The sequence below is a fragment of the Lepidochelys kempii genome, chromosome 25 (assembly GCF_965140265.1).
Source record: "Lepidochelys kempii isolate rLepKem1 chromosome 25, rLepKem1.hap2, whole genome shotgun sequence".
Classification (NCBI taxonomy): domain Eukaryota; kingdom Metazoa; phylum Chordata; order Testudines; family Cheloniidae; genus Lepidochelys; species Lepidochelys kempii.
The window spans coordinates 14753061-14776384 of NC_133280.1; the positions used below are offsets into that span (position 1 = coordinate 14753061).

The 23324-nt window shown below is 59.4% G+C and overlaps 1 protein-coding gene across 8 annotated transcripts; it reads left to right on the forward strand.

Annotated features, from left to right (window-relative positions):
- The first annotated feature begins 356 nt into the window (after window positions 1-356).
- Window positions 357-21470, forward strand: HAPLN4 (hyaluronan and proteoglycan link protein 4). Of its 8 annotated transcripts, XM_073324123.1 has the most exons (7): window positions 357-3233; window positions 6533-6814; window positions 7454-7559; window positions 10785-11147; window positions 12893-13195; window positions 16709-16875; window positions 18651-18766. In XM_073324123.1, exons 2-7 carry the CDS (start codon window positions 6548-6550, stop codon window positions 18666-18668), a joined length of 1224 nt encoding a protein of 407 aa, XP_073180224.1. In that variant the 5' UTR covers window positions 357-3233; window positions 6533-6547; the 3' UTR covers window positions 18669-18766. The 8 variants fall into 8 exon arrangements, with proteins under 8 accessions (XP_073180224.1, XP_073180221.1, XP_073180223.1 ...); XM_073324120.1 differs by lacking the exon at window positions 16709-16875 and having other exon boundaries at window positions 18651-21470; XM_073324122.1 differs by lacking the exon at window positions 16709-16875 and having other exon boundaries at window positions 6533-6736; window positions 18651-21470.
- The last annotated feature ends 1854 nt before the right edge of the window (window positions 21471-23324 follow it).

The window sequence follows — 23324 nt, forward strand, 5'->3', positions numbered from 1 at the left end:
TCCAGTGCGCGGTTTGCTACAGAATAGGGCCCTCCTGCTTTCCACAGTGGCTACTGGCAGGGCCTAGCTGAGCCCACCCCCACCCCCCAGCTGCAGCCAGGAGCAGTGGGGTTTGGCCCCCCTAAGGAGCAGGTGCTCAGTGTCTCACGTTGGGCCACCACAACCTGCACAGCTCCAAATCAATGAGCCCTTGTGGGACGGTGCCTGCCCAGGGGAGGCAGAAGCTGGGCCCCTTCCCCACCCTTATCTCTTCACAGCCTCCATGGGCTGCAGTGTACCAGAGAGGGCTCAGGTGTGGGGGTGGGGTGGGGGGGCAGGGCTGGGTCTGTCCAGGGTGTCCTGAGGGTTCCAGCCCAGGATGCAGAATGGGGGGATGATGTCCCATGTGCCTGCTGCTCCCCTGTCTGAGCCCCGCGCTCCCCCTTCTCGTGTGCTGCCCTGAGGCTCTGCTCAGGCCCGACTCAAACGCTCCCCAGTCCAGGTCTGCGCCAGGGTCCCCCTCCCAGAAAAATGGGGCATGGGCAACCCAGCCCTCTGGGAGACAGCGGGGAGCAAAACGTCTCGAGCTGGGGCCAGGCTTTTGTGCACGGTTGCCAACTTTCACGCAGTGAATAAGCACCCGACTTTCACAGTAAGCCCAAAATCAAGCGAATCCCATTTCAAAACAAGCCAGTCCCTAAGAATCCCAACACTTTATGTGACTAGATCCGCCCGGCCTGCAGTCTGGGACTGTGGTGGGCCTGCTGTGCACCCCTGACTCTCTCCCCCCTTGCCCCTGCTTGCCCCCCACCCCACTTGCCCCTTCTTGCTGGGAGCTGATAAAAAAAAAAAAAGGGAAAAAAAAGCAATAAGCTTTGAGCCAAACAAGCTACAAGCCAAAAACTAGCCAACAAGCAGCTCACAAGCCAATTAAGCCAAAAACAAGCCCAGTTTCTGCATTTTGTTGGCGGGTTTGGCATGTCTGTGTTTGTGCTGCAGCTCTGAGCACTTGGCCCCTTGACTCGGAGAGCTGCCCAGCCCAGCCGGGGCTTAGGGACCCACCATGCTAAGAACACAGCATGGTGCAGGCCAGGGCGAGAGGCTGACAGGGACCAGCTCCAGCAACCCCCCCCCATCTCCCTCCCCCACACCAGATCAAAGTCGTGGCCCCTCCCATTAACGTGCATTCCCTGCACACATGCCGGCTAACACAGAAGCCTGGTGTGTGGGCCAGAGACCAAGACCCATGCAACCAATTTAAGTTCTGAGGGCTGCACTGGGAGCTAGAACTCCTGGCTTTGGAAGAGAGTGGGGTGAAGTGGTTAGAGCAGGTACTTGGGCGTCAGGATTCCTATCCCCAGCTTTGATGATTCCACTAACCTGTCTGTGCCTCAGTTTCCACATCCATAAAGTCTAACGTGTCCCTACCTCCAGCAGGGGCAGCTGTGGAGTGTATCTGCATGTCCATCACTGTGTGAGTCTGTGTCTAACCACTCATGGCTGGGTGCCTGGAGCTGTGCGTGCGTGTGCGTATTCACACATGCTCCTGTATGGTGTGCATGCCCGAGGGACCTGCAGGCGCACTAGTTCCTAGGGGTGCGGGTCCACAGCTGCGAGTCACTCACTTGTTTATGCCAAGGCTTGGGGGCGGTTTTGTAGAATTCAAGCGAGTTTCCTGAAGCTTGGTGCTTTGGTGGGTTGGTTTGAAAGCCTGGGAGCTTCTGGGTGAGCCCAGCGACCCATGGGGCTCGCTACCTCTGCTGAACCTGGCGCTTCCCCCACTCGGTGCCCTACGGCCCCAGGGCCTTAATTAGCACATGTCTGAAAAACAGACAGAGGCTGGGGCGTGATCCCCCCATCCTGTCGCTCATGCCGCCGCAGCGTGAGCCCCGAATCCCAGGGGCCTACTCCCAGCAGCGGGAGCCACCCCCACACGGGGCCTGCGGCAGTGACATGCGGGGAGCAGGGCGAGGGTCTCTGCCCTCAGAAGGCCCCGGTGCAGCGGCTGAGAAGTGGGGCACGGAGTGAGCAACGCCTGGGGGACTCGGCAGCCAGGCTGCAGGGTCGCAGCCCAGCCGGCGCTCAAGGGGCTCAGGCGAAATGCAGCCTTGGCCTGCTGCGTGTTAGCTCCTTCTCCTCTAACCGCTGAATGCCCCTGTCTCCCTGTGACCCCGCGGCACCCCCCGGAGATGAGGATTGAGGCCAGGCCGCCTGACTCCCAGCCCCTGGCTCCAGCCTGCAATGATGGCCGTGCAATGCCACCTGGCCCTTCCCCTGCCTCACCAGTGCCGCAGCCTGGGCAGAAGTCGGGGGGGGGGCTCCGGAGATGCCGTGATCAGTGAGGGGATCATGTCCTCCGCAGCCCGGGAAAACAGTGGCTGGAGGGGGGGCCACAGCCAGCTCCCCTTGCCCTACCGGGGCAACCCCTTTCAGGTTACAGGTATCCCATCAGCCTGTCTGCTGCCCCCTAGCGGCCACAGCCCGGGACAGCGCGCACCTGCTCTGCCTGTCGCGCAGGAGGGCAGGTGGTTTGGGGGAGCTGGGCAGCACAGGCAGGAGGGAGCCCTGGGGAAAGAGAATGAAGGAGCCCAGGGGGCTTGTGGTTAAGGGCCCTGGGCCTGGGTTCAGGAGCTCTGGGTTTAATGCCCAGCTCTGCCACTGACTCGCTGGGTGGTCCTGGGCGAGTCACTGGGTCTCTCTGGGGCTCAGTGCTCCAGCTGTAAAATGGGGTGAATGATCCTTCCTTTGTCTGTCTGGTGCATTCAGGCTGTGGGCTCTAGGGTCAGGGACTGTCTCCTGCTGGGTCTGCTAGTGCCCGGCACGAGGGGCCCTGATCGGGGTGGGGGGTCTCTAGGAGCTCCCCTTTTCGCTGTAGCAGACCCACCCCATGTCTCCCCCCACGGGCAGAGCATCCTGCTGTCTGCGGCACAGCCCCAGCTGCCAGCTCCCGGCAGTGACCGAGCCCGGCTCCTTTCTCCTTCCCAAGTCGTCCCCCCCCGCCCCCTCCGTCCCTCCCAGCCCATCCGCAGCCGATAACTGCAGCGGCTCCAGTCCCCCGCCGGCCCCGCTCCTCGCCTGGCTGCGGAACTTTCTCTCCGAGCAGGGACCCGGCGCCCCCCTCGCAGATCCGGCTGGGGGCGGCCCAGGCAGGGGGAAGGAGCCAAGCCCGCGGGCCCCTCGGATGCACCGAGCCCACCTCCGCCAGCCAGGGGCTGCCCTGGGCCGGACCCCGCGCGCCCTGCCCCGGGACAATGGTGAGTGCGCCCCGCGGGGTCACCTTGGGCTGGGCGCGGTCTGCGGGGCCGGATCGGGGCCCGGGGGGGGGGGAGCGACAGAGAGCAGGACTCGCGGGGGGGGACACAGAGAGCAGGACTCGCGGGGGGGGACACAGAGAGCAGGACTCGCGGGGGGACACAGAGAGCAGGACTCGCGGGGGGCGGAATGGCCTTTGATTACCCCCCACACACCCCGGACCGATCTGCAGCTGGGGACCGGGCAGCTGAGCAGAGAGGATCCGTCCGTCCGTCCGTCCCCCACACCCGAGCTCAGGGAGCTGCAGATGGAGCTGGTAACCCTGCGGGGCCCTGAGCCTGGAGGAATCTGGGTCCCCTCTGCCCAGCTGCTGCCCCTGGATTCAGCTCGTGCACAGGCACAGCGGCCCCCAGGGGATCGGCCCCCACGCCGCGGCCCGGATTGGGGCCTGCCGGGTACCCCGGGGCGCGCAGCTCCGCCATCCGCTGCAGTGCAGCGCCTTGGCCCTGGCTGTCCCCAGCGGGGCCGGCTGCCGGGACCTCCCTGCCAGCAGCTGCGGAGGTTGCGTGTGGGGTTAGCGGAGCCAGAGGCATAGCAGCTGCCCTGTACCCCACTGACACGCTGCATGCCCAGCCGGCTGGGGGAGCTGGGGCCCGGGGCACCATGCCATCCCAGCCCGCTCTGATGAGACTGCCCTGGCAGCCCCTGCGGCTGAGACCCGTCAAACTCATTCCGCAGAGAGCAGCTGCCAGCCGGCAGATCTCCCCTGTGGGCCAGAGCGGGGTTTGTGCCAGGAACAAAGGCAAAGCGGCCTTACAGCCTGCCCCAGCCCGCAGCAGCATCTGCAGCGTGACCCCCAGCTCTTCCCTGCTAGGACCCCCTAGCCTAAGGCCAGAAGGGACCCGCATGATCCTCCATCCCCGTACCCCACAGGCCGCCCCCACCGCCCTGCACCCGGAACCCAACAACTGGACTTAGACCCCCAGGGGACTAGGCCTTTGTGTGGCAAGGAACAGGAGGGATCCAGGTGCACCAGTGACCCCCCACCCCCACAATGGCAGGGAAATGGTTAAGTGAGATACACCGAGCTAATCCGGGCAAGTGACCCACACCCCATGCTGCAGAGGAAGGTGACTCCCCCCACCCCAAGGTCCCTGAGACTCTGACCTGGGGAAAATTCCTGCCCGACCCCATCCCTGGCCAACGATTAGACCCTGCCTGAGCATGTGGGCCTGAGAGAGAGAATATTCGGTGCCACCTTGTCTTTGTTGTGGCTGGATCCCCCAGCCCCCATGGCTTTGTCCTTCCAGGTGTGGGAACTGAACCCCTGCATGTTCCTTCTTTCTAAGGGGCACGGCAGATGCCCTGGCTCTGGTTGCCAAGGGCAGAAAGGCCACAGGTCCCAGCCTGGAGGGGATGTTTGTGTGTCAGCAAAGCTGCCCCACTCTGCCCAAGGCCAGTGCTCTGCTCTGCTGCTCAGGGGCTGGCAATGACCCCGGGCCAAGCGGGCAGGACTCACCAGCATTCCACACCCACATGGCACGCCTGTCGCACAGGTGCAAGTGACTGGGAATCACCGTCCCTTGGCACGGCCTCTTCCCACGCAGTTGGAGGGACCCAGGGCTGCACAGGGGAGCTGCCCCCCAGGGGCAGTGGCCATCCTAGGGATGGACCATTCCAACCGGCCACGCTCAGCAAGAGTCAGTCTCCTCTCCTGCCCCAAGACTTGTCCCCTCTCATGTGTCCAGCAGGTTCAGTGCTGGGAGGCTGGGTTCTGCCTTGGCAGCCACAGGGCAGGCTGGGACCTGGGCACCTACACCCCACCCCCTTGCTGGTGAGGTCCCCTTGAACCCTCCGTGAGGAAGGGGTCAGTGAGTGCAGGAATAGCCTCCCAACATTACACTGGGCCAGAGGGAGGAATTGGGAACGGCCCTCAACCTTTCCGAGCTGCACGAGGAGTGTGTCTGGGCGGGGGGAGCATTCAGGAAGCAGACACTGTAGCCCAGCCCCACGAAAGGAGGGAAGTGAGAGCAATTCCCAAGGAGTCCTGGTCCCAGAAACTACCTGCCAGCTGCTTTCTGTGGCCAGCAGGGCCTAGTGGTCAGAGGAGAGCTGGGCTCTAGCCCAGACTCTGAACGCAGCACTCTGATGGCCGGGGCTGGAAAAGCAGGGGGGCTGTGGGTTAGGACTGAGGGTACCAGCAAAGCGGGGTGTGCGGGGGAGCCCACAGCTGGGATAGCAGGGGGCTGCAGGTCAGGATTGAGGGGCACTGGAAGAGTGTGGGCGGGGGGAGAGGGGAGCCCAGGGCTAGGATAGCACTGGGGCTGGGGGTGAGGACTGAAGAGCATCAGCTGAGTTATAATAGCAAGAATTAAAAAATAACAAGAGTTTGGGAAAAGAAAAGGAGGACTTGTGGCACCTTAGAGACTAACCAATTTATTTGACTAACACGGCTGTTACTCTGAAAAGAGTTTGGGACTGGCTCGAAAGCCTCCTGTTTCAGGACATGCGCTGCCCTCTAGCTAACGGGGGTCAGGAGAGGACTTTCCCTGGGAGCAGGTTGTCCCGTCACCGTAGGGCTTTTACTGGAGCTGCTGGTGACAGGACACTGGCCTGGATGGACCCCATGGTGGATCCAGTGGTTAATCATCACCCTCACTTAACCATTTCCCATCTGAATGGGACACAGGAATCTGAGAATTGCTGCATCGGGACAGTTTAGCAGGGGTTGTGGTGGATTCTCCATCACTGACAATTTTTACATCAAGATGGGATGTTTTTCTAACAGATCTGATCTAGGAATTACTTCGTGGCAGGTCTCTGGCTTGTGTTATACAGGGGATCAGATGACAGGATCACAATGGTCCCTTTTGGCCTTGGGATCTAGGAACTGATGAATCTCTGTGTAGCCAGGATGCGGTCACGGCCCACGCTGGCCGGGAGAAGGAACACGAACATCTAAGTTTGGGAACAGCTGATCGGCCCCCTCTCATACACAGACTCCAGCTTCCATCCCACCAACTACATCCTCATTCCGAGGAGTGGCCCACGTAGATGCTCAGAGCAAAGGGGAGCAGTTGGGGGCTCAGAGAGCCCCATGGTGCAGCCTCCCTGGGGTGGAGCGGGCAGCCCAGTTCGGTGGAGGAGCCAGCTGGGCACCATTCCCTCACGCAGTGCAATTAACCGGCTTCAGAAATAACAGTTTCGAGCAAAAGCTGAGCGCCCCTGCTCAGCAGGGCAGGTAATAGGTGCATTAGAGCTAATTTCATCACCTGCTCTTGATTCAATTTGCTTTAATCAGCCGGCGTAATGGTGTATGGCGCTCCGAGCTGGAGACAGCGAGGGGACAACACCTCCTTTCCCTCGTGTGGGCATCCCCTGCCAAGCAAGGATGGCACGGGCCTGCGCGGCAGTGAGATTCAGGCAGCACTGGCTGGGAGCTAGCTGTGATATCGTGCGCTTGGGGACCGCCCAGCACCCTGCGAGCACAACCAAAATCTACAGAGTAACTTGGGACGCTGGGACCCGCTGCAGGCTGGGCTGGGAGCCACGTGTCCAGCTGGGTGCAGCCCGCCTCATAATGGTACCCAGCTGCTGATGGGAGCGGCTGAGTATGTGTAACTCACATGGATGCCACGGGGCACTGTCTGGTGACACTTAAACTGAGTCAGAGGGGGAGTGGTGCCCACCCGCACTGCCCAGCTCCCGGTCTTAAGGCACTTTAGAAACATCCATCTCTCTCTCTCCATCCATCCCTGGCCATATCTAGCTATCTATCCATCCACCCTTCTGTTTCTGCATCTGTCAATACCTTGTCATCTGTACCTCTCTGCTGTCTGTCTCTCATACTCTCAATCCGTCTATCCGAAACTCCACCCTCCCTCTCTCTCTTGCACTCACCCCCAGTATCTGCCCCCGTCCCCTTTGCGTACTGGGTCACTCACGCTCGATGCCAGGAAAGCCACTGTCCTGGGCGCTTTGGCCTGGGCCTGGTTCTGCCCTAGCCTCGAAGGAGTCCCTGCAGGTTGTGTCACTGTCCAACATCCCTTTGCACAAGGGTCAGCCAATGGAACCTCCACGCCCCCTTTGCTCTTCAACCCTGCGTAGGCTCCGGGGGCTCTGGGGCAGGCCTGTAGGGGGCGCCGGTCTCTCTAGGGCATTAGAGCTCTGAGCCAGGCCTGCCAGCCAGGGGTGAATGGGGGTTTCCTCTTCTCTCTGCTAGATGCAGCCTGTGTGCCGGGCAGCCACCCTGCTGCTTCTCATCGCCGTCCTCTCCTCCCCGCCAGCACTCAGCGAGAGGGGGCGCAAGAAGGTCATCCACGTGTCAGGTGAGTGAGGGGCTGGCTCAGCCAGCTCCCCCAAGATGGGGTCTCCCCCCCACTTTGCTCGCTAAGGAGGTCTCAAGCGCGCCCACCCCAAGGGAATGGTCACCTCAGGGGAAGGGAACAAAAAACGATCCACACAGGGCTGGGAAGGGATGGTTCCAGCCCAGAGACATGGGGAACTGTTGCCATAGAAATATCACCCAAACGTTTTCCCTGAGGCACCAAATGGGGAAACTGAGGCACCGAGCAGAGTCACATGGCCAGTCAGCGGCAGAGCTGGGAACACAACCCTAGAGTGCCAGTACCCAGCACTGGCCCCCTGCTCCAGCCCATCTCTCACAACTGCACCTTTAATTCTAAGGGCCTCACTCACTCTCCCCCCTCAGGATAAGACAGGAGGCTGGGGAGGGGAGTGGGGGGCTCTGCACCCAGCACCCCACAGGTAGATTTGATTTCCACCTGCAAAAGTGTATAAGACCCTCTTTCCCCTTAAATGGACAGGGCAATTGTCTAGTGCCTTTTAGGCTGGGATGTGGGAGATCCAGTTTCTATTCCTGACCTACTGCGAGACCTTGGCAAGTCACTTCCTTGCTTGGTGCCTCAGTTTCCCCTCCCACCCTTTATGTATTTAGTCTGTAACATGTTTGGGGGCAGGGAGTGTCTCTCACTCTGTGTCTGTGCAGCCTTTGTCTCCTACACAACAGGCCAGCTGAGGTCTCCAGGGGCTGCTTGGCTACAGGTACTGGTCTCACTTTATAGGAAGGCAGTGTTTCTAAAGGGTGCATACATGAACATGAGATGTTATAAGAATATTACTGACTCAGCGAGTACTTTGTGGGATGGTGATAGGAGCAGTTGGCTGGTACAGGTGGTTCTAAGAACTGGTCAAATTTTAATGAAACCAGATTTTCCCATGAAATTGTATAGTTCTGACAAAATTTCCTTTTGAATGTTTGTTTGTTTTAAACCTGCTTTCAAACTATCGATATTTTCAAAAGGGGAAATTTTGATTTGTCATTTCAAAGTGACTTTGTGTGCAGACATTGACTTTATTTTCTACATCAACCAACAAAACAACAACAATAAAAAACATAAGTTAAACAACAAGCACAAATTAAAAGTCATCATTTTAAAAAGGGTCAAAATCAAAATGAAATGTTTCAACTGACCAAACATGAATTTTTTTTAAATTTTCATTTAGTGCAAAAATTCAAAATTTTGGCTTTTGGTCCCAATTTGAGCTGAATTTTTTATTTTTTAAATCTCAACATTTGTCATGAGGTGCCATCTCTGGTTGTGAGCACGTCCTTCGCAGTGTTAGAGAGGGTTATAAACTACGGTGCCACATACCATTGATCTGTTGGACTCTGACAATCACGTAACCACAATTAAAGCATCTAATCCTCAGTTATTAACCCTTGATAAACTATTTATAAATGGAACCTTCCTATACAGTGTCACCCAGGCAATAATGGCTCTTGGGCAGGTTTTTGCCCCACTACCATTCTGTTGGCACTGCTGGCACCCAGCTTGGGACCGATGTTCCCTCTAATTTTTGACAGGCCGTGTGCACAAAAAATTTCTTCTGTGCAAATGTCTGTGCGTGCGGTGTTTTGCCGTGAGCGCAGGGTTTAGGATCTGTGTGTGAGCGCACCCGTGCATGGCTTCGAGGGAACGGTGCTTGGGACTGCATCAGCCAGGCACTGAATCTGCAGTGCAAGTCCCCTGGCGGAACCCCAGCCCCTGGGACCCTGCTTGGGAATGACCTGCCTGCAGGAATGACTCCTGGGAGGGAGGTGGCCGTTAACGCGCCCAGCCACCCTGGCTCTGCTGTGTGACAGGCTCCACCGCTGGGAGCGAGCACCTTCCCTCCGCCTTATTCTGGGGATGCTGCTTTGCCCATGGGATTGAGGCCTCCAGCAAGCAGTGTCTTTGTTCAGCCTGTCGGATGGGTCCCCTCTCGCTCCCCCTCACCCCAATTTCTCCGTTGTATCACATCTCATTAGAGATCAATCTCATTCTCAACTGGGCCATCTCCTTTGTGCTACCAGAATTGTACCAGGTCCAGAAGGGTTAATAAACTCCCTGTCCCCACCATAGGGCATCAGCAAGGTTTGAACCCAGGACTTCAGCACATGCCTCTGTCTTCTGAGCTACAGGAGTAACTCCATCAGCTACTAGGAGTAATAGGCTGTTATACTACAATGGATGAGCTGCAAAAGGCCTCAGCCAAGACTGGGCAACCCTCGTGCTGATGCTACACAGACACAGTGAGAGACAGGCCCTGCCCCAAACTGCTGACAGTCTAAACAGACAAAGGGTGTGAGGTCTGAGGCACAAGGACATTAAGGACCGTGGCCAAGGTCACACAGGGAGTCTGTGGCATAGCTGGGAAATGGACCCAGACTTCTGTAATCGCAACCTGCTGCCTGCAGCCCAAGCCCAGCCATCTTCTTCACGCCCCTAATGCAGATGCACTCCAATCACTTTAAATCTGGTTCATATCCCTTTAGCGCCATTCAGTGACATTTAATATCGATTTAGTTAAACGGGTGCAATTTCCTAGGATAGCCAAGGCCAGCCGGAGAGCAAGGGAGCGTGATGCAGAGAGACTTGGAGTCAGAGAGTCCCAGACGAGCGGTGGAGAGAGCATGAATCACCTTGTTTTCTTCCCCAATAACAAGGAAGCTTTATTTCCTCTCTCTGGAAATTTGTGGTGCATTTGCAGGGGTGGATTCGTTCTTCCAAACCCCCCCACCCCCATCCCCACCCCCCAGCATCCATTAAGGAGCTGAATCGCTGACAATGGACACAAGCTTTTCCTAAGGTTGGGTCCGTTTGTCTCCGGTCACCTCTCTAAGGGCTGTCTGGCCGTGTGACAGATGGACACCCTCCATGAACGCTTCCCCCAGTGCTGCAGGCCATCCTAGGGCAGACAGCTCCCAACACACGTGTTCGTGTCCTCATGTGACATGGAGAAGCGGCAGCTTTCTCATTTCCAAGCAACCCGGGAGGTCGAGATGGAAAAGCCCAGTCAGACCATCCAGCCCTTCTCCCAGCCAGTGTGTGAAACTCACACCCTGGAACGTTAGCAGAAGAGTTTTGTACTTTTGGTTCCCTGGTTGGTTTGCGGTTTGGTGCAGCGGGTCAGGGCAGAAGGTGGTGTGCTGGCTGGAGGAAGGGTGTGTGTCCTCCAAAGCCACCACTAGCCTTTGTGTCTGTGTGCAGAGGATGAGAGTGGGGCCGTGGTCGTCCAGACGGCGCCTGGGAAGGTGGTCACCCACCGGGGCGGGACCATCATCCTTCCCTGCCGGTACCACTATGACATGTCAGCCCACGACCCAGCCGAGATCCGCCTCAAGTGGACCAAAGTGATGGACCCGATGTCTTTTGTGGACGTCTTCGTGGCCATGGGGAAGGAGCGCAGGGCTTTTGGGAGCTACCGGGGGCGCACGGCCCTGCAGGAGGATGGGACAGGGGACGCCTCCCTCATCATCCGCAACGTCACCCTGCAGGATTACGGGCAGTATGAGTGCGAGGTCACCAATGAGCTGGAGGACGACACGGGCATGGTGAAGCTGGATCTGGAAGGTAAAGGGAATCCCGGAGACACTAGCAGGGCCGCATTCTCCGGGGGCCTGCGAGCCCCAGGCTGCATTGCACACCCAGTTTTGTGTGCGCCGTTTTGCACGCACACATGGCCTGACCACCCAGCGTGTGCTCATAAATCCTGTTCGCCAAAGCTCTGAACTGCCGCGCCCTGCTACCGTATGGAGACAAAACGACCGTGCTCACCCACCTAGGCCACGTCTACACTACCACTCACGCTGGCGAAACGTATGTAGCAGTGCAGGTGTGGGCTTGCTAGCGTAGGCATGGCCTGAGAGTCTGGTTTTGCAAATTTTACTCCCGCTGACATAGCGCCATCTACACCGGCGCTAAGGTGGGTGTAATTTAGGTCGCTCAGGGGTGTGGATTATGCACACTCCCGAATGAGGTAAATTATACTGGAGTAACCTGGAGTGTCCACAAGGTCCCGGTGTGGCGTCCATGCAATCAGAACCCTGAGTGGCGGCACATGTCCAAGCGAGGTCATTAGCATACACCTTGTGTCTGAGGTTCTCAAAGCATTGTTGCAAACAATCGCTTAGCCTGGGGAGGGAGGAGTCACCCTCTCTTTGCAGCCAGCCAGCCGGAGAGATACGTGACTTGGCCAAGGTCAGAGAGAATGACACAGCCAGGAATAGAACCCAGGAGTCCTGACTGCCCCGTCCTGTGCTCTAACCACTAGATTTCACTGCCCCCAGGCGGCCAGACTCCCTTCTGCCCTGCTGTAATCACTGCCACACTTGGTTTGCTTTCCTCAGAGCTCATCCACCTTGCTTCAGGCTGGCTAATGCTGGATCGGCGGGAGGGTGATGTGAATGAGCGTGGGAGGACAGCACGACCTGGAGCATGCCTCTCTATCACCTCACTCTGCAGCCTGGCAGAACCCGGGCCCCGGCTCCGGGCAAGGTGGCGGAGGAGCCGATGCCTGGGGTGGCAGGGCTGAGAGATGCATCCGTCACTCCGGGCTGCGGCGCCGCTCACCTTGTCCTACTTTCTTTTCAAAAGCAAGCATTACGTGCCCGTGCCGGAGAAAAACCCAGCAGCTGCCAGGGCAGATAAGTCCCATCACCCACGCCGTGCCTGCCACGCGGACAGCAGCCCCACGGCTGGCGTCGGCTGGTATTAGGCTCAAGCTTTGGGTGAAAGTTCAGGCGGTTCCTATTTTACACAGGGGGGCAGGTCTCCCCGGGGGTCAGAGCAGGGTGCGGGGACAGATGGGCACTGGGAGGAGAACGTGGTCATGTGACTAGAGCAGAGGACAGGGAGCCAGGCCGCCTGAGTCCTAGATCCAGCTCTGGGAAGGGAGTGGGGGCTAGTGGAGAGAGGAGAGGGGCGGGGTGACAAGGAGTCTTAAGTTCTCTTCCTGATTCTGCAAGGAGGCGTGGGCTGGAGGTCGGCTCACAGGATCAGGAGGCAGGAGGCCAGGCTTCCCCTGCCAGCCCCAGAACAGACCATTGGTCCCTCTAGCCTGGTATCCCTCCTCCAGCAGCGGCCAATAACCGATGCTTCGGGGGGGGGGGGGACCCGTAATACACTTGAGAAATTGTAAAGTAATGTCCTTGAGGAGGTGGGGGGAGAAATCCCTTCCTGACCCCTTCAGTGCACAGCTAGGGCCCTGAAGCCTGAGAGCCAACGGGCCTTCACCCACCCCCCGTGCAGCTCCCCATTTGGCGATTGCTGTAGGACCCCCCCAGCCAGCGCCTTGCTCTGCTTGCGTGTCCCTGTAGGAGTGATCTTCCCGTACCACCCGCGCCTTGGCCGCTACACCCTCAACTTCCAGGAGGCCCAGGAGGCGTGTCTGGCCCAGGACGGCATCCTGGCCTCCTACGACCAGCTGCACAAGGCCTGGGTGGAGGGCATGGACTGGTGCAACGCCGGCTGGCTGGAGGATGGCTCCGTGCAGTACCCCATCTCCAGGCCCCGAGACGAGTGCGGCCGCAAAGACACCCCAGTCGGGGTCAGGAGCTACGGGTACCGGCACAAGGAGGACGAGCGCTACGATGCCTTCTGCTTCACGTCCAACCTGAACGGTAACAGCCCCCTTCCCTCTGTGGGGCAGGGCCAAGGGGGCAGGTGCTGAGAGACGCGGGGCAGCTGCACGCTGAATGCTCAGCAAGAACGTAATACTTAGTGCACGTTGGGTTTAGCAGAGCGGGTCACGGTCATTATCCTCGCTTTACAAAGGGGGAAACTGAGGCACGTCGTGTGGGGTGGGGGGGGAAGGGAGTGACCTGCACAGGGTCACACAGGCAGCTGTGGGAGAGCCAACTCCCCAGCCTAGTGCTTTGCCTAACAAGCCGTGCTCCTTGATGCTGTATTTTCTTACCCCCCCCCGCCCCACAGCTTCAACTCAGGTGCCCCATTCTACTAGGGGCTCATCCTGCCGCGTCTCAGTGCCATACAGCTGGGCACTAAGCTGTGTGACTCACATCTGTCACATGGGATTTGGTGTCTCTCCCCTCCCCAACGGGGGGATTGTGCACACCAGGGAGGGCTTTGGGATCTCTAGAGGTCTGCACTGCTGTGTTTGTGTTGGAGAAAGCAGGGCAGAGCACCACCTGGAGTGGTGGGCTGGTTTGGGATGGCCCCTTGTTCCTGCGGGAGTTCATCCTGCTGCTTGGGAGTGGCCCCTGAGGAAGTTCTGGCCCCTGCCCAGACGAGTGTTACCCTTGTGGCAGAGAGTTCCACAGGGCCTGATGAATGGAGCTGCCGGCCACTGTCCCCTTCCTGGAGCTTGAGGCTCTTTTCTTCCCTTGCTGAGAAGGCCTGAGCCCTTGAACATGACTCCTCTGTGGGCTATGGTCGCTCAGCACTACTTTCTAAGCGGATCCCCCTCCCTGCCTGGGATTGGGAGGCTCCCCTCCCTGCTGGTGCGTGCCCCGCGGGTCCCCTGGGGGCACGGGGCTGGTGGAGCTGCAGGGAGGTCTCATCAATGGGCCGCTGTCGCCTCTCAGCACGGGCATGCTGATCTTGCTCTGGGGAGAGCAGAAATCCTCCTTTAGGCCATGCATCTCTCCCTGCCAGACCCCCGCCCCACCTAATCCCAGCCCCCCAGGGCAGCGGCTGTTCTCTGTCCCACCCAGGCACTGAAGGACCAGGCTGCATTCCCAGATCACAGGAGGCTGAATGGGGAAGAGAACGGCCCATCCCGGACCCTGGGCAATAGCCCTGGCCTCAGTGGGTTTTGGCCCTTTAATTTTATTTATTCCTAGCCTAGCCTTGGCATCATCCCCTCCTTCTCCTCTCCCGTACTCCAATCCAGCAGGTTTCAACCTTGTTTCATTTGCAGACCCCTAAAACGTTTCAAATGCTGGTGCGGACCCCTTTGGAAATCTCAGACACAGTCTGAAGACCCCCAATCCACAGGCTGAAAGCCAGTAGCCCAGCCCATCACCCAAAGACTCCAACAGCCTGAAATGCTAGGGAAAGGGGGGAGGGCTGAGGCCCCAGGGAATTTAAACACTCTGTACCTGGCTGCAGCCCCCGGAGCTCAGGTGCGGCTGGTGGCGTCCTCCCTGCCTATTAGCCCAGGGTGATTGGCTGCTGAACGTGCCTGGTTCATTGCCTTGGGATTACGGGGAGTTAATTAGGCACTAAAGCTGGTGAATGAGCAGCACACTGGGTGGTTACAGCTCTCCTGGGCCTATTATGCCTTTAATAGTCACGGCCACTGCTGTGGGGTGGAAGTGGAGGGCACGGATTAAAAGAAGGGGTGGGAGGAACGCCAGCACCCCCCAAGCGTGGGTCAGCCTACGCTGCCTCTGAGCCCCTGTGCTGCCCCGGTCCCGGCGCACAGACTGTGGGATCGGGCCTAGATCCTCAAAGCAGAATTGAACCTACCCACTGGACTACGCTGCCTCCCTGGGCAGTGGCGTGGGGATCGGCTCAGAACTGAGGCAGCTCATCACCTGAATGGTGCAGCCCTCTGCACTCTACCCCCGTCCCCTGCTGTGGATCAGTGTCACACGATGGCTTTTAAGCACCCAAAGGCTTCCCAGGGCTCCTTCCCGCCCCGCCCCCCAGCCATTGATCTGGGCCCCTCAGCTGCTGGGGTCTCGGCCTGCCTGCCCTCGGTGCTGCGTCCTGTGGAAGTCAGTGAGTTCACTCAGCTCTCCCTGGGGCGGGGGGGATGGGACAGGGGAGGGGTTGCTGTCAGGGCAGCCCCATGGCTCCCCCTGCCCCTCAGCCTTGAGTCTCAGCCCCCCCCACCCCCCGCTTCCTGGCCCCAGGAAGCACCAGCTATTATTGCTAAAGGGATTGTTTGTATCCACCCCCTGCCACCTAAGGGAGGAGGGAACTGCAAAGGGGTCCCTGCTGACACGAGCTAGGCAGTGCTCAGCCTCTGGGCAGGGTGCTTTGGAGAGAAGAGACCCTTCCACCACCCCCCTCCCCCCAGCTCTCTGTAGCAATGACAGAAGGAGCCCAGGGGTCTCCGGTGGGACCAGGGGATGTAAACATGGTGTTGGTGGGAGGTGCCCCGAGTCCCAAATCCTCTCTGTACCCACACGAGAGGGTGGGATGCCGCGGCAAAAGCCTCTCCCCTCCCCACGCCCCCGTCTCGCCTTTGGGGGTTCCGTCCCCATGGCCTGCTCAGCCCTCGGCCTCTCCGCTCAGCTTGCCAATGAGGGGGCCCAACTGCCGGGGAACCCCAGCGGGAAGTGGCTGAGACCCTTCCAACTCGTTCCCCTCTATTCGACATTGGTGAGGCCTCATCTGGAGTACTGTGTCCAGTTTTGGGTCCCACACTACAAGAAGGATGTAGAAAAATTGGAGAGAGTCCAGCGGAGGGCAACAAAAATGATTAGGGGACTGGAACACATGACATATGAGGAGAGGCTGAGGGGACTGGGATTGTTTAGTCCGCAGAAGAGAAGAATGAGGGGGGATTTGACAGCTGCCTTCAACTACCTGAAAGGGGGTTCCAAAGAGGATGGTTCTAGACTGTTCTCAATGGTGGCAGATGACAGGACAAGGAGTAAGGGTCTCAAGTTGCAGTGGGGGAGGTTTAGGTTGGATATTAGGCAAAACTTTTTCACTAGGAGGGTGGTGAAACACTGGAATGCGTTACCTAGGGAGGTGGTGGAATCTCCTTCCTTAGAAGTTTTTAAGGTCAGGCTTGACAAAGCCCTGGCTGGGATGATTTAATTGGGGATGGGTCCTGCTTTGAGCAGGGGGTTGGACTAGATGACCTTCTGGGGTCCCTTCCAACCCTGATATTCTATGATTCTATGAACTCATCTCACAGCTGGAGCTGGAGCATGGCGCTCCGCCTGCCGTCCCCAGCCCCGGCCTTCTCTCTCTCTCTCTCTGTTAAAGGTGATGGGGGTTTTAAGCTGTCGGCCCCCTTCTCCACACAGAGGAAGGAATCCCAGCTGGGATTTGGGGCTGGGCTAACAGCAGGAGGGAGCGAACCCGAGGGCTCTCGCTTCCAGCAGCTCTGGTGCTGCTAAGTGGCGAAGAGGGAGGCATCTCTTGGTGTCTTTTAACGATGGCTTTTATTGCCAGGACAGCTTGACGGCTGCCACATAAATCTCCTCCCTTAGCGCTGGTTTATTTCGCCGTCGTGGTGTGTGGCTGCTGGGCGCAATGGCAGTCCCCCCCGCCCCCCGGCGAAGCACTCGCTCGGGCTCTGAAAAGCCCAGCCTCCATCGGGGGCTTCCTGACGGGCCAGAGCTGGGGACCAGGGGGCTCTTTCGCTGGCCTGTGTGCGGTGAGTTTGATGAGCCTCAGCCAAGCTCCTCATGCAGGGGAGTCCACCCCACTACAGCCAGTGGTCTCAGGGTGGGGGGTACCTCCTTGCTCGAGCCCACGCTGTATCCACCCCCCTTCGTCAGGAATTGAACCCCCGGCCCCTGCCCCTCCAAGGCACTGAGGGACAAGAGCGGCTGCCCCCCCTTTTGCAAAGCCACCCCCAGCCCTCACAAATCCCAGAAGGACTCAATGCAGACAGAGCCGCCCCACACCTTGGGGGGGGAACCTCTCCCCCAGGGCAACAGCGGGAGAAGCACCAGCATGTCCACCATCACCTGACTCTTCAGAGCGGCTCGGGGCGCCGTGGTGGCACAGATGCAGGTGCCGTTTACACTAGCTCCTGCTGTCAGCAGCACTGGCTTTAGTGCAAAGAGGCGAGGTTTCCGCGATGGACAAGGTCCTTTGTGCTGTAATTCCTGCCTCCCCGGGGCAGAAACAGGGGAAGGAGAAGCAGGTAATTACAACGGAGAGAGGCACGGATGATGGATGAAGCCAGGGCTACACAAGACAAATCTGAGCTAGAGGGGCTGTCCCTGTGCGTAAATTACAATACTCTTTGGCTGGCAGGGCTGGGGGCGGGGGGGAAGGGAGGTGGAGTGCGGGAGAGGGGCCTCTGTGGATGTTTATTTAATCATGGCAGGCGGGATAAATAGCGGATGTAATAGCTACAGGGACTCATCACCGGACGCAGTGCTGCATCCCCCATCAATCTCGATGTGTCTAGGAATTAATTTCCAGGAGCTGCCTTTATTCCTCTGCAGCCAGGCTGGCTCAGCGTTCCCCTGTTCGCTCCCCACCTCTGGCTGATGAAGGCCTAGCCCTGCCTGTGTGCCCCTCCCATCCGGCTGGGACTGATAGGGCTCCTTTGCCAGTTTGCCCATGGGCGGAGGGATCGGGAGAGGCAGTGTGGCATGGCTGGATCCCAAAGCCGGGGCGGGGAGCCAAGCTGCACCAGTGTCCTGTAGGGCAGAGAGGGGACCAGGCTCGGGTGTCGTGGCTGAAAAGGGGATTCTTTCTCAAGGCTGCTGGACACAGATCCACCCTGGGGTCCTCTCGGACTCCTCGGCTCCCTTGTGCTCCCAAGTGTCTACAGCTCATGGACCCAGGGGGCGTGGGAGAGATCCTAATTCAACATCCCAGTGGGGCTGGAGCTCTGTCCTGGCCTCAGCTGCCGCGGCCCCCAGCACAGGGGATGTTGGCAATGAAGCCACAGATCCTGCTCCCTCCCGGTCTCTGAGACCCATGGCTAACGGGGGCTAGTCACTGCCTTGACATGACCCAGCACGGCACCGTTCCTTGCTTTCTTTCTTCCAACAGATGCTAGACAGGGCCATTCAAGCCCCTCGAGAGGCCGTGTCCCCCTGCTAGGTCTGAGACCTGCCCTGGCATCTTTGGTCATGGAGAGGCCGATCCTGGAGCTAGACGTGTAACTAGTCCCTCCTGGCTGCGCTCACGCTTCATGCCATGGTGACAACGACAGGGTCCCATGGCGGGGACCCCTCCCACCAGTTACAGGCATGATCCACAGAGGTGCCAAGCACCCATGGTTCCCCCAGAAGCCAATGGGAGCTGTGGGTGCCAGGCCTTATGGGCTTAAGTCCTGCCCACTGTACGTGGTTGATGCCCCGGGCCCGGCATGGCCAGTCTCGGGCCTGGTGCCCTGCACCTCTTGGCGGGGGAGAGGCGGGAGGGAGCTCCATCCCTTTAACCCAGCTCCTTCTCTTCCCCCTCCAGGCAAAGTTTACTTCCTGAAGACCTACCGCAAGCTGAGCTACCCTGAGGCCCTCCAGGCCTGCAAGAAGAACGGCGCCAGGGTGGCCAAGGTGGGCCAGCTCTATGCTGCCTGGAAGATCCAGCTGCTGGACAAGTGTGAGGCGGGCTGGGTGGAGGATGGCAGTATCCGCTACCCCATCGTCAACCCCCGGGCACGCTGTGGGGGCCGGGAGCCCGGCGTCCGCAACTTGGGCTTCCCGGACAAAAAGTACAAGCTCTTCGGGGTCTACTGCTACAAGAAGGCCAGCGAAGGGCCCCCCAAGGACGGCAGGGAGGAGCCGGGCAAGTGGAGGCCTCTCCAGGTATAAGAGGCAGCCATGGCCGCTCTGCTGGGGACAGAACCGCTCTTGCAACCATCAGACGAACGCCGCAGCTGGAGAGCTGCTACCATAGTAATTCGCTCCCGCCCCCCCATCCCTTCTCACCTGGAGCCGGCTGTGAGCCAGGACTGTGGTACTGGCCACCGAGCCCCAGGGACCGGGCATTTCTTGGTAACAGCATCACAGGAAACAGAAGGGAACACCCCACCCCCCTTATCCCTTTCCATAGCAGGTGGGGACGGTCCCACGGCATGGCAGGCTGGGGAGGGGCTCTGTGGTAGAGAAGGGAAGAGGGCTGGAGGGGGGACCATGCCAGCTTCAATTCACTTGCTTTCTCCTGCAAACCGACATCCAGCCCCTGCACTCGTAGGGGCCGCTCCTGCCACGCTCTGGTGCAGCCGCTGCCCCCCTCGCTAACCCAACCTCCGGATTCCTTCTTGGCTTCACGCTGCTGTGGCTAGCGCTGGGAATCTAGTTTTTGGCCTTTCTCTGCTTGCGGAGGGGGCAGGGCCGGGCTGCCGCCCCTGCAGCTTTCCCAGGATCCCCCAGGCCAATGCCACGCTCCTGTCTGGGGCTGGGGGCTGTTCAGATGTGGTGCACACCCGCAGCGCTAGGGTGGGTCCTGCTGAACCGGACAGGCCTTGGGCCCTGCTCCTCCCATGACTGTGGAGGATGGAAACTCAGAGGGGGCGTAAATGGGAGTGTAGCTCTCGCCCCACGCATGGGGGGCGGATGCCCAGAAGATTAATGCCCTGGTTGGGGAGCGGGTGGATGGTGCAAAGTGTCCGCGTGGGATGGCACCGCCCTGTGCAGTTTACGGCCCACGCGCTCCCTGTCAGTGCTTCAGCTAACGGCACCGGAGCAAAATCAACAGCGTCCCCCTGACCGCAGCGCTGCGAAGAGAAACAAGCGTGAGGGTGTCGGAAGAGACCAGCTGCTCCCCTTGCTCCCCTGGATCTGCGCAGCTCGGCACGGGTCCTGCTGACAAAGCTCCCTAAGGGACCAGACGGCGCATACTCAGCACTAGGTTCAATGCAAAGCCCTTGAAACACCCATGGAAAGGCCTATGCTCCTTGAATGTACCCGGCGCAGGAGGGACAGGAAAGCAGGCACGTTGAGAGCTGGACTCACTAGCGTAAGCTTTTCTAGAGCAAAAACCCTTTGAGGTACATGTAAAACATCTGGCTGAATAATCCCATCTGTGGAGTTTAGTTTAACATTGTAACATAGCCATGCAGGAACTATGCCATGGTCAAGCAGCTGATCTAACTTTACAGGGACAGAACTCTGACCCTCCCCCTTCGAAAACCCACTTTGAGCTGAAGGAGAATCCCCTTAGCGCTATACAGTACAGGGCATATGGTACTCAGTGGTACAGCTCAGATTCCATCTGTGGGCGGTCGTCGTGCTCCACCCACACCAGCCTGTTCATTACGATAGGTGGGGTGAATCACCTTGCCACTGAGCACATGAAGCTAGGCACTATGGGAAAGCAGGAATCTGGCAAATCGGGCGTGGTTAAGCTCAAACAGGCACTGACCACTGCAGTAGGAAATTGGTGTGTGGGTGCTTTGCCGTGAGCTGCAGTGTCCAGGGCTCGCCCAGGGCTGATGCTTGCTGCTGTCCCTTAAACAACCAAAGCGCAGGTGGGGTTTTCCCCCCTCCCGGGCAAAGAAAAAAGTGACCGGATTTTTCAGTCTCCACAGTGCTGTCCTAAGAGATCCCCAGCCAGGGGCCCCCGTGATAGTCCCCTGAGAAAGGGGAGCTACTCTGTGGAGTCGGGGCGACCGATGGGGATTAATACAGCATTGTGATATAGGGCCCAATCCTGCCAGGGGCTGAGTGCCCTCAGCCGCCGCTGAAATCAGCACCACGCAGGATGGGCTCGGCGTGGGAGAGAAATCTAGTGAGGGGGAGGAGCCAGGAGAAAGGGGAGGAGCCAGGGAAAGGGGGCAGGGATTTGGCTTCCCCCTGCCCTGCAGATGCGCGTTGCCTCCCAGGCCAGGGCAAGTGCAGGGGGTCGGCTGTGGTCACCCCGGTGGCTCGCAGTGTGTTTCCCTGCTCGAGGCACAGAGCCCGTCCCGCTGGCTGGGGCTATCTGCCCGCCCCCGATGCATGCAGTCCATGTGCCGCCTCCCGCTCTCGCTACAATGCTGCGTTGCTCAGAGATGCCGTGCCTGTCTTCGTTTTCAGCTGCAAGCGTGGCCGGGCGAGGGACACCACCCACGACAGGGGAGGGAGCTCCGGGTTCCTCTGCTCTGAGTGGAGCAGCAGAACTGATCAAGGTCTCCGTTCCCGCGACTTAGGGCCAGACGGCAACTGGGACGGGCCTGCAGGAGGCTCTCAGAGCCAGAGGTCACAAATAGGCTCCCCAGATCCACTGGGGCTTCCCTTCTGGCCAGTGGGGGGTCGGTTGTGGTCGGGGAGCTAATGAAATAAAGGCTTGGCTGTTGAGTGAGAATGAACTGTGGACTCACGTCTCTGTACCTGGCTCTCCGGCTCCTGGGTCTCTCAGGCAGGGCCTGGCTCCAGTCGAACTTCCTGGCTAATAGGAACAAGGCACATTGATGTGCAAGGTGCTGCACGATGCGCAGGAGAAACAAACATGCCGCGGCTCTGGGGTGCAGCGCAGACGCTTTTTAATGGTGCGGGGGGGGTGTTTGAGAGCCAGTTCAAGCTGCGGTGGGAAAGAGGGAGGGAGGTGGGGCCCGCATTCCTGCTCCTCTGGGATCGCTTGGGAACACAAGGTGGAGGGGCTCTGAGAGGGGGCTGCATTAGCAGCACCGTGCCCCCCAGAGCATGTGGGTCAGCGCCCACTTGAGGGGGGGCAAGCTCAACCCAGATCAGTCACTCACCCTGGAGCTCTCTCCCCCCAGCCCAGCCCCTGCCTGACTGAGCGCGGCCCCAGCCGGAGGTGGCTGGTGGCAGGATGGGTGTGTCCCCCAGTTGGGCCTGCTCAGTGCAGGACCAGGAGCTCCTCTCCCACTTTGCAGCCTGGGGGCCTGTCAGGCAGCATTCGGTGAGCAACCAGCTTTGTTTAAACTTCGGGCAACCGGGGATTCCCCGGGGCCAGCCACCCTGCTGGGGGAACCTGCAGCCAAACCAGCGCCGCTCCCTCTCCCTCTCCACGGCCCTGCCTCTGCTCTCGCGTCTCTGGGTCACTCCGCCAGCGCCGGGAAGGCCGGGAGTGGGCCTGGCATCGCTGCCCTCTGCCGCAGAACCCGCGTGTCATCAGCGCAGCCGGGAGAGCGCCAAATGCAAGCGAGGCGGGGAGCTAATTTGCATGATTGCAGATAATTTGCATACTTGGCCTGGTGGGGGGTTGCTGGGCGAGTTTGCTCCCACTGCATAGGGTGTGTTGGGGAGTCCACAAGCCAGTGCAACATTCCGGGGGCTCCCTAGGAGTGTGGCGCCCCCACGGTGGCTTATTTGCATAATTTATGCTGCAGGAAATGCCCTGACAGCTGAGCCATTGATGACAAGCCGGGACTGCTGGGCCGGGCTGCATGGGGGGTGCCTGCTCTCAGCAAAATTCACATGGGCTGATCCAGTTACACTGCTCACCAACGGGGTGGGGGCCTCTGAGCCAAGACAGCTCAGGGGGCTGAGAGGGGGTGAGCGCACCCCAGCCCCTTGGCTCTCCAGGCGCCCTCCCCTTCCCCGCCATGGAGGCTGAACCATGACCCCTCAATCAGGATGGGGAATTGGGGTTCTGGTTTGCTGCATTATAGATATATGGGTCTGACCCCAAGCTCTGATCTGGACCCAGCCTAGTCCAGGAGGGAGGTTCAGGCCCACAGCGAGAAGATCCCAACTGCCAGCAAGTGTGGCAGGGTCCGCTCCCCTCCTCTGGTCTGGTCCTGGTGTGCCAGATCCAGTCTCTGGCCCTGGTGGGCTCTGGAGCATAGAGGGCTGGCTGTCAGGAGTGATTCTCCCCACTCCCTCTGCAACAGGCAGCTGCCGAGATAGCTGGGCATGTCAGGCTGATAGCACCTGCCGGCACCTTTGAGGGCCTGTTTGCAGCCGCGAAGTGGCCTCTGGAAAACGCAGACTTTGCCTGAGTGTGCTGAGCACAGCTCCCGGTGAGTGGCTTCCCGGCCCGCCCGACGTTCCCAGGGCTTTGCCAAAGGGCAGCGGGGCTAAGCAGATATCGTACATGCCATCAGTAGCAGTGTCAGGATCTGGCTGGGCAGGGATCAAGCTTCCACATGCTGCTCCTGGCTGCAGCCCTGGGCGCTAACCCCCACAGGGGCACCCAGGGCTGCGAAGGGGCGTCGAGCAGCTTCGCGAAAGGTTCGTGTCCCTCCCATTGTGA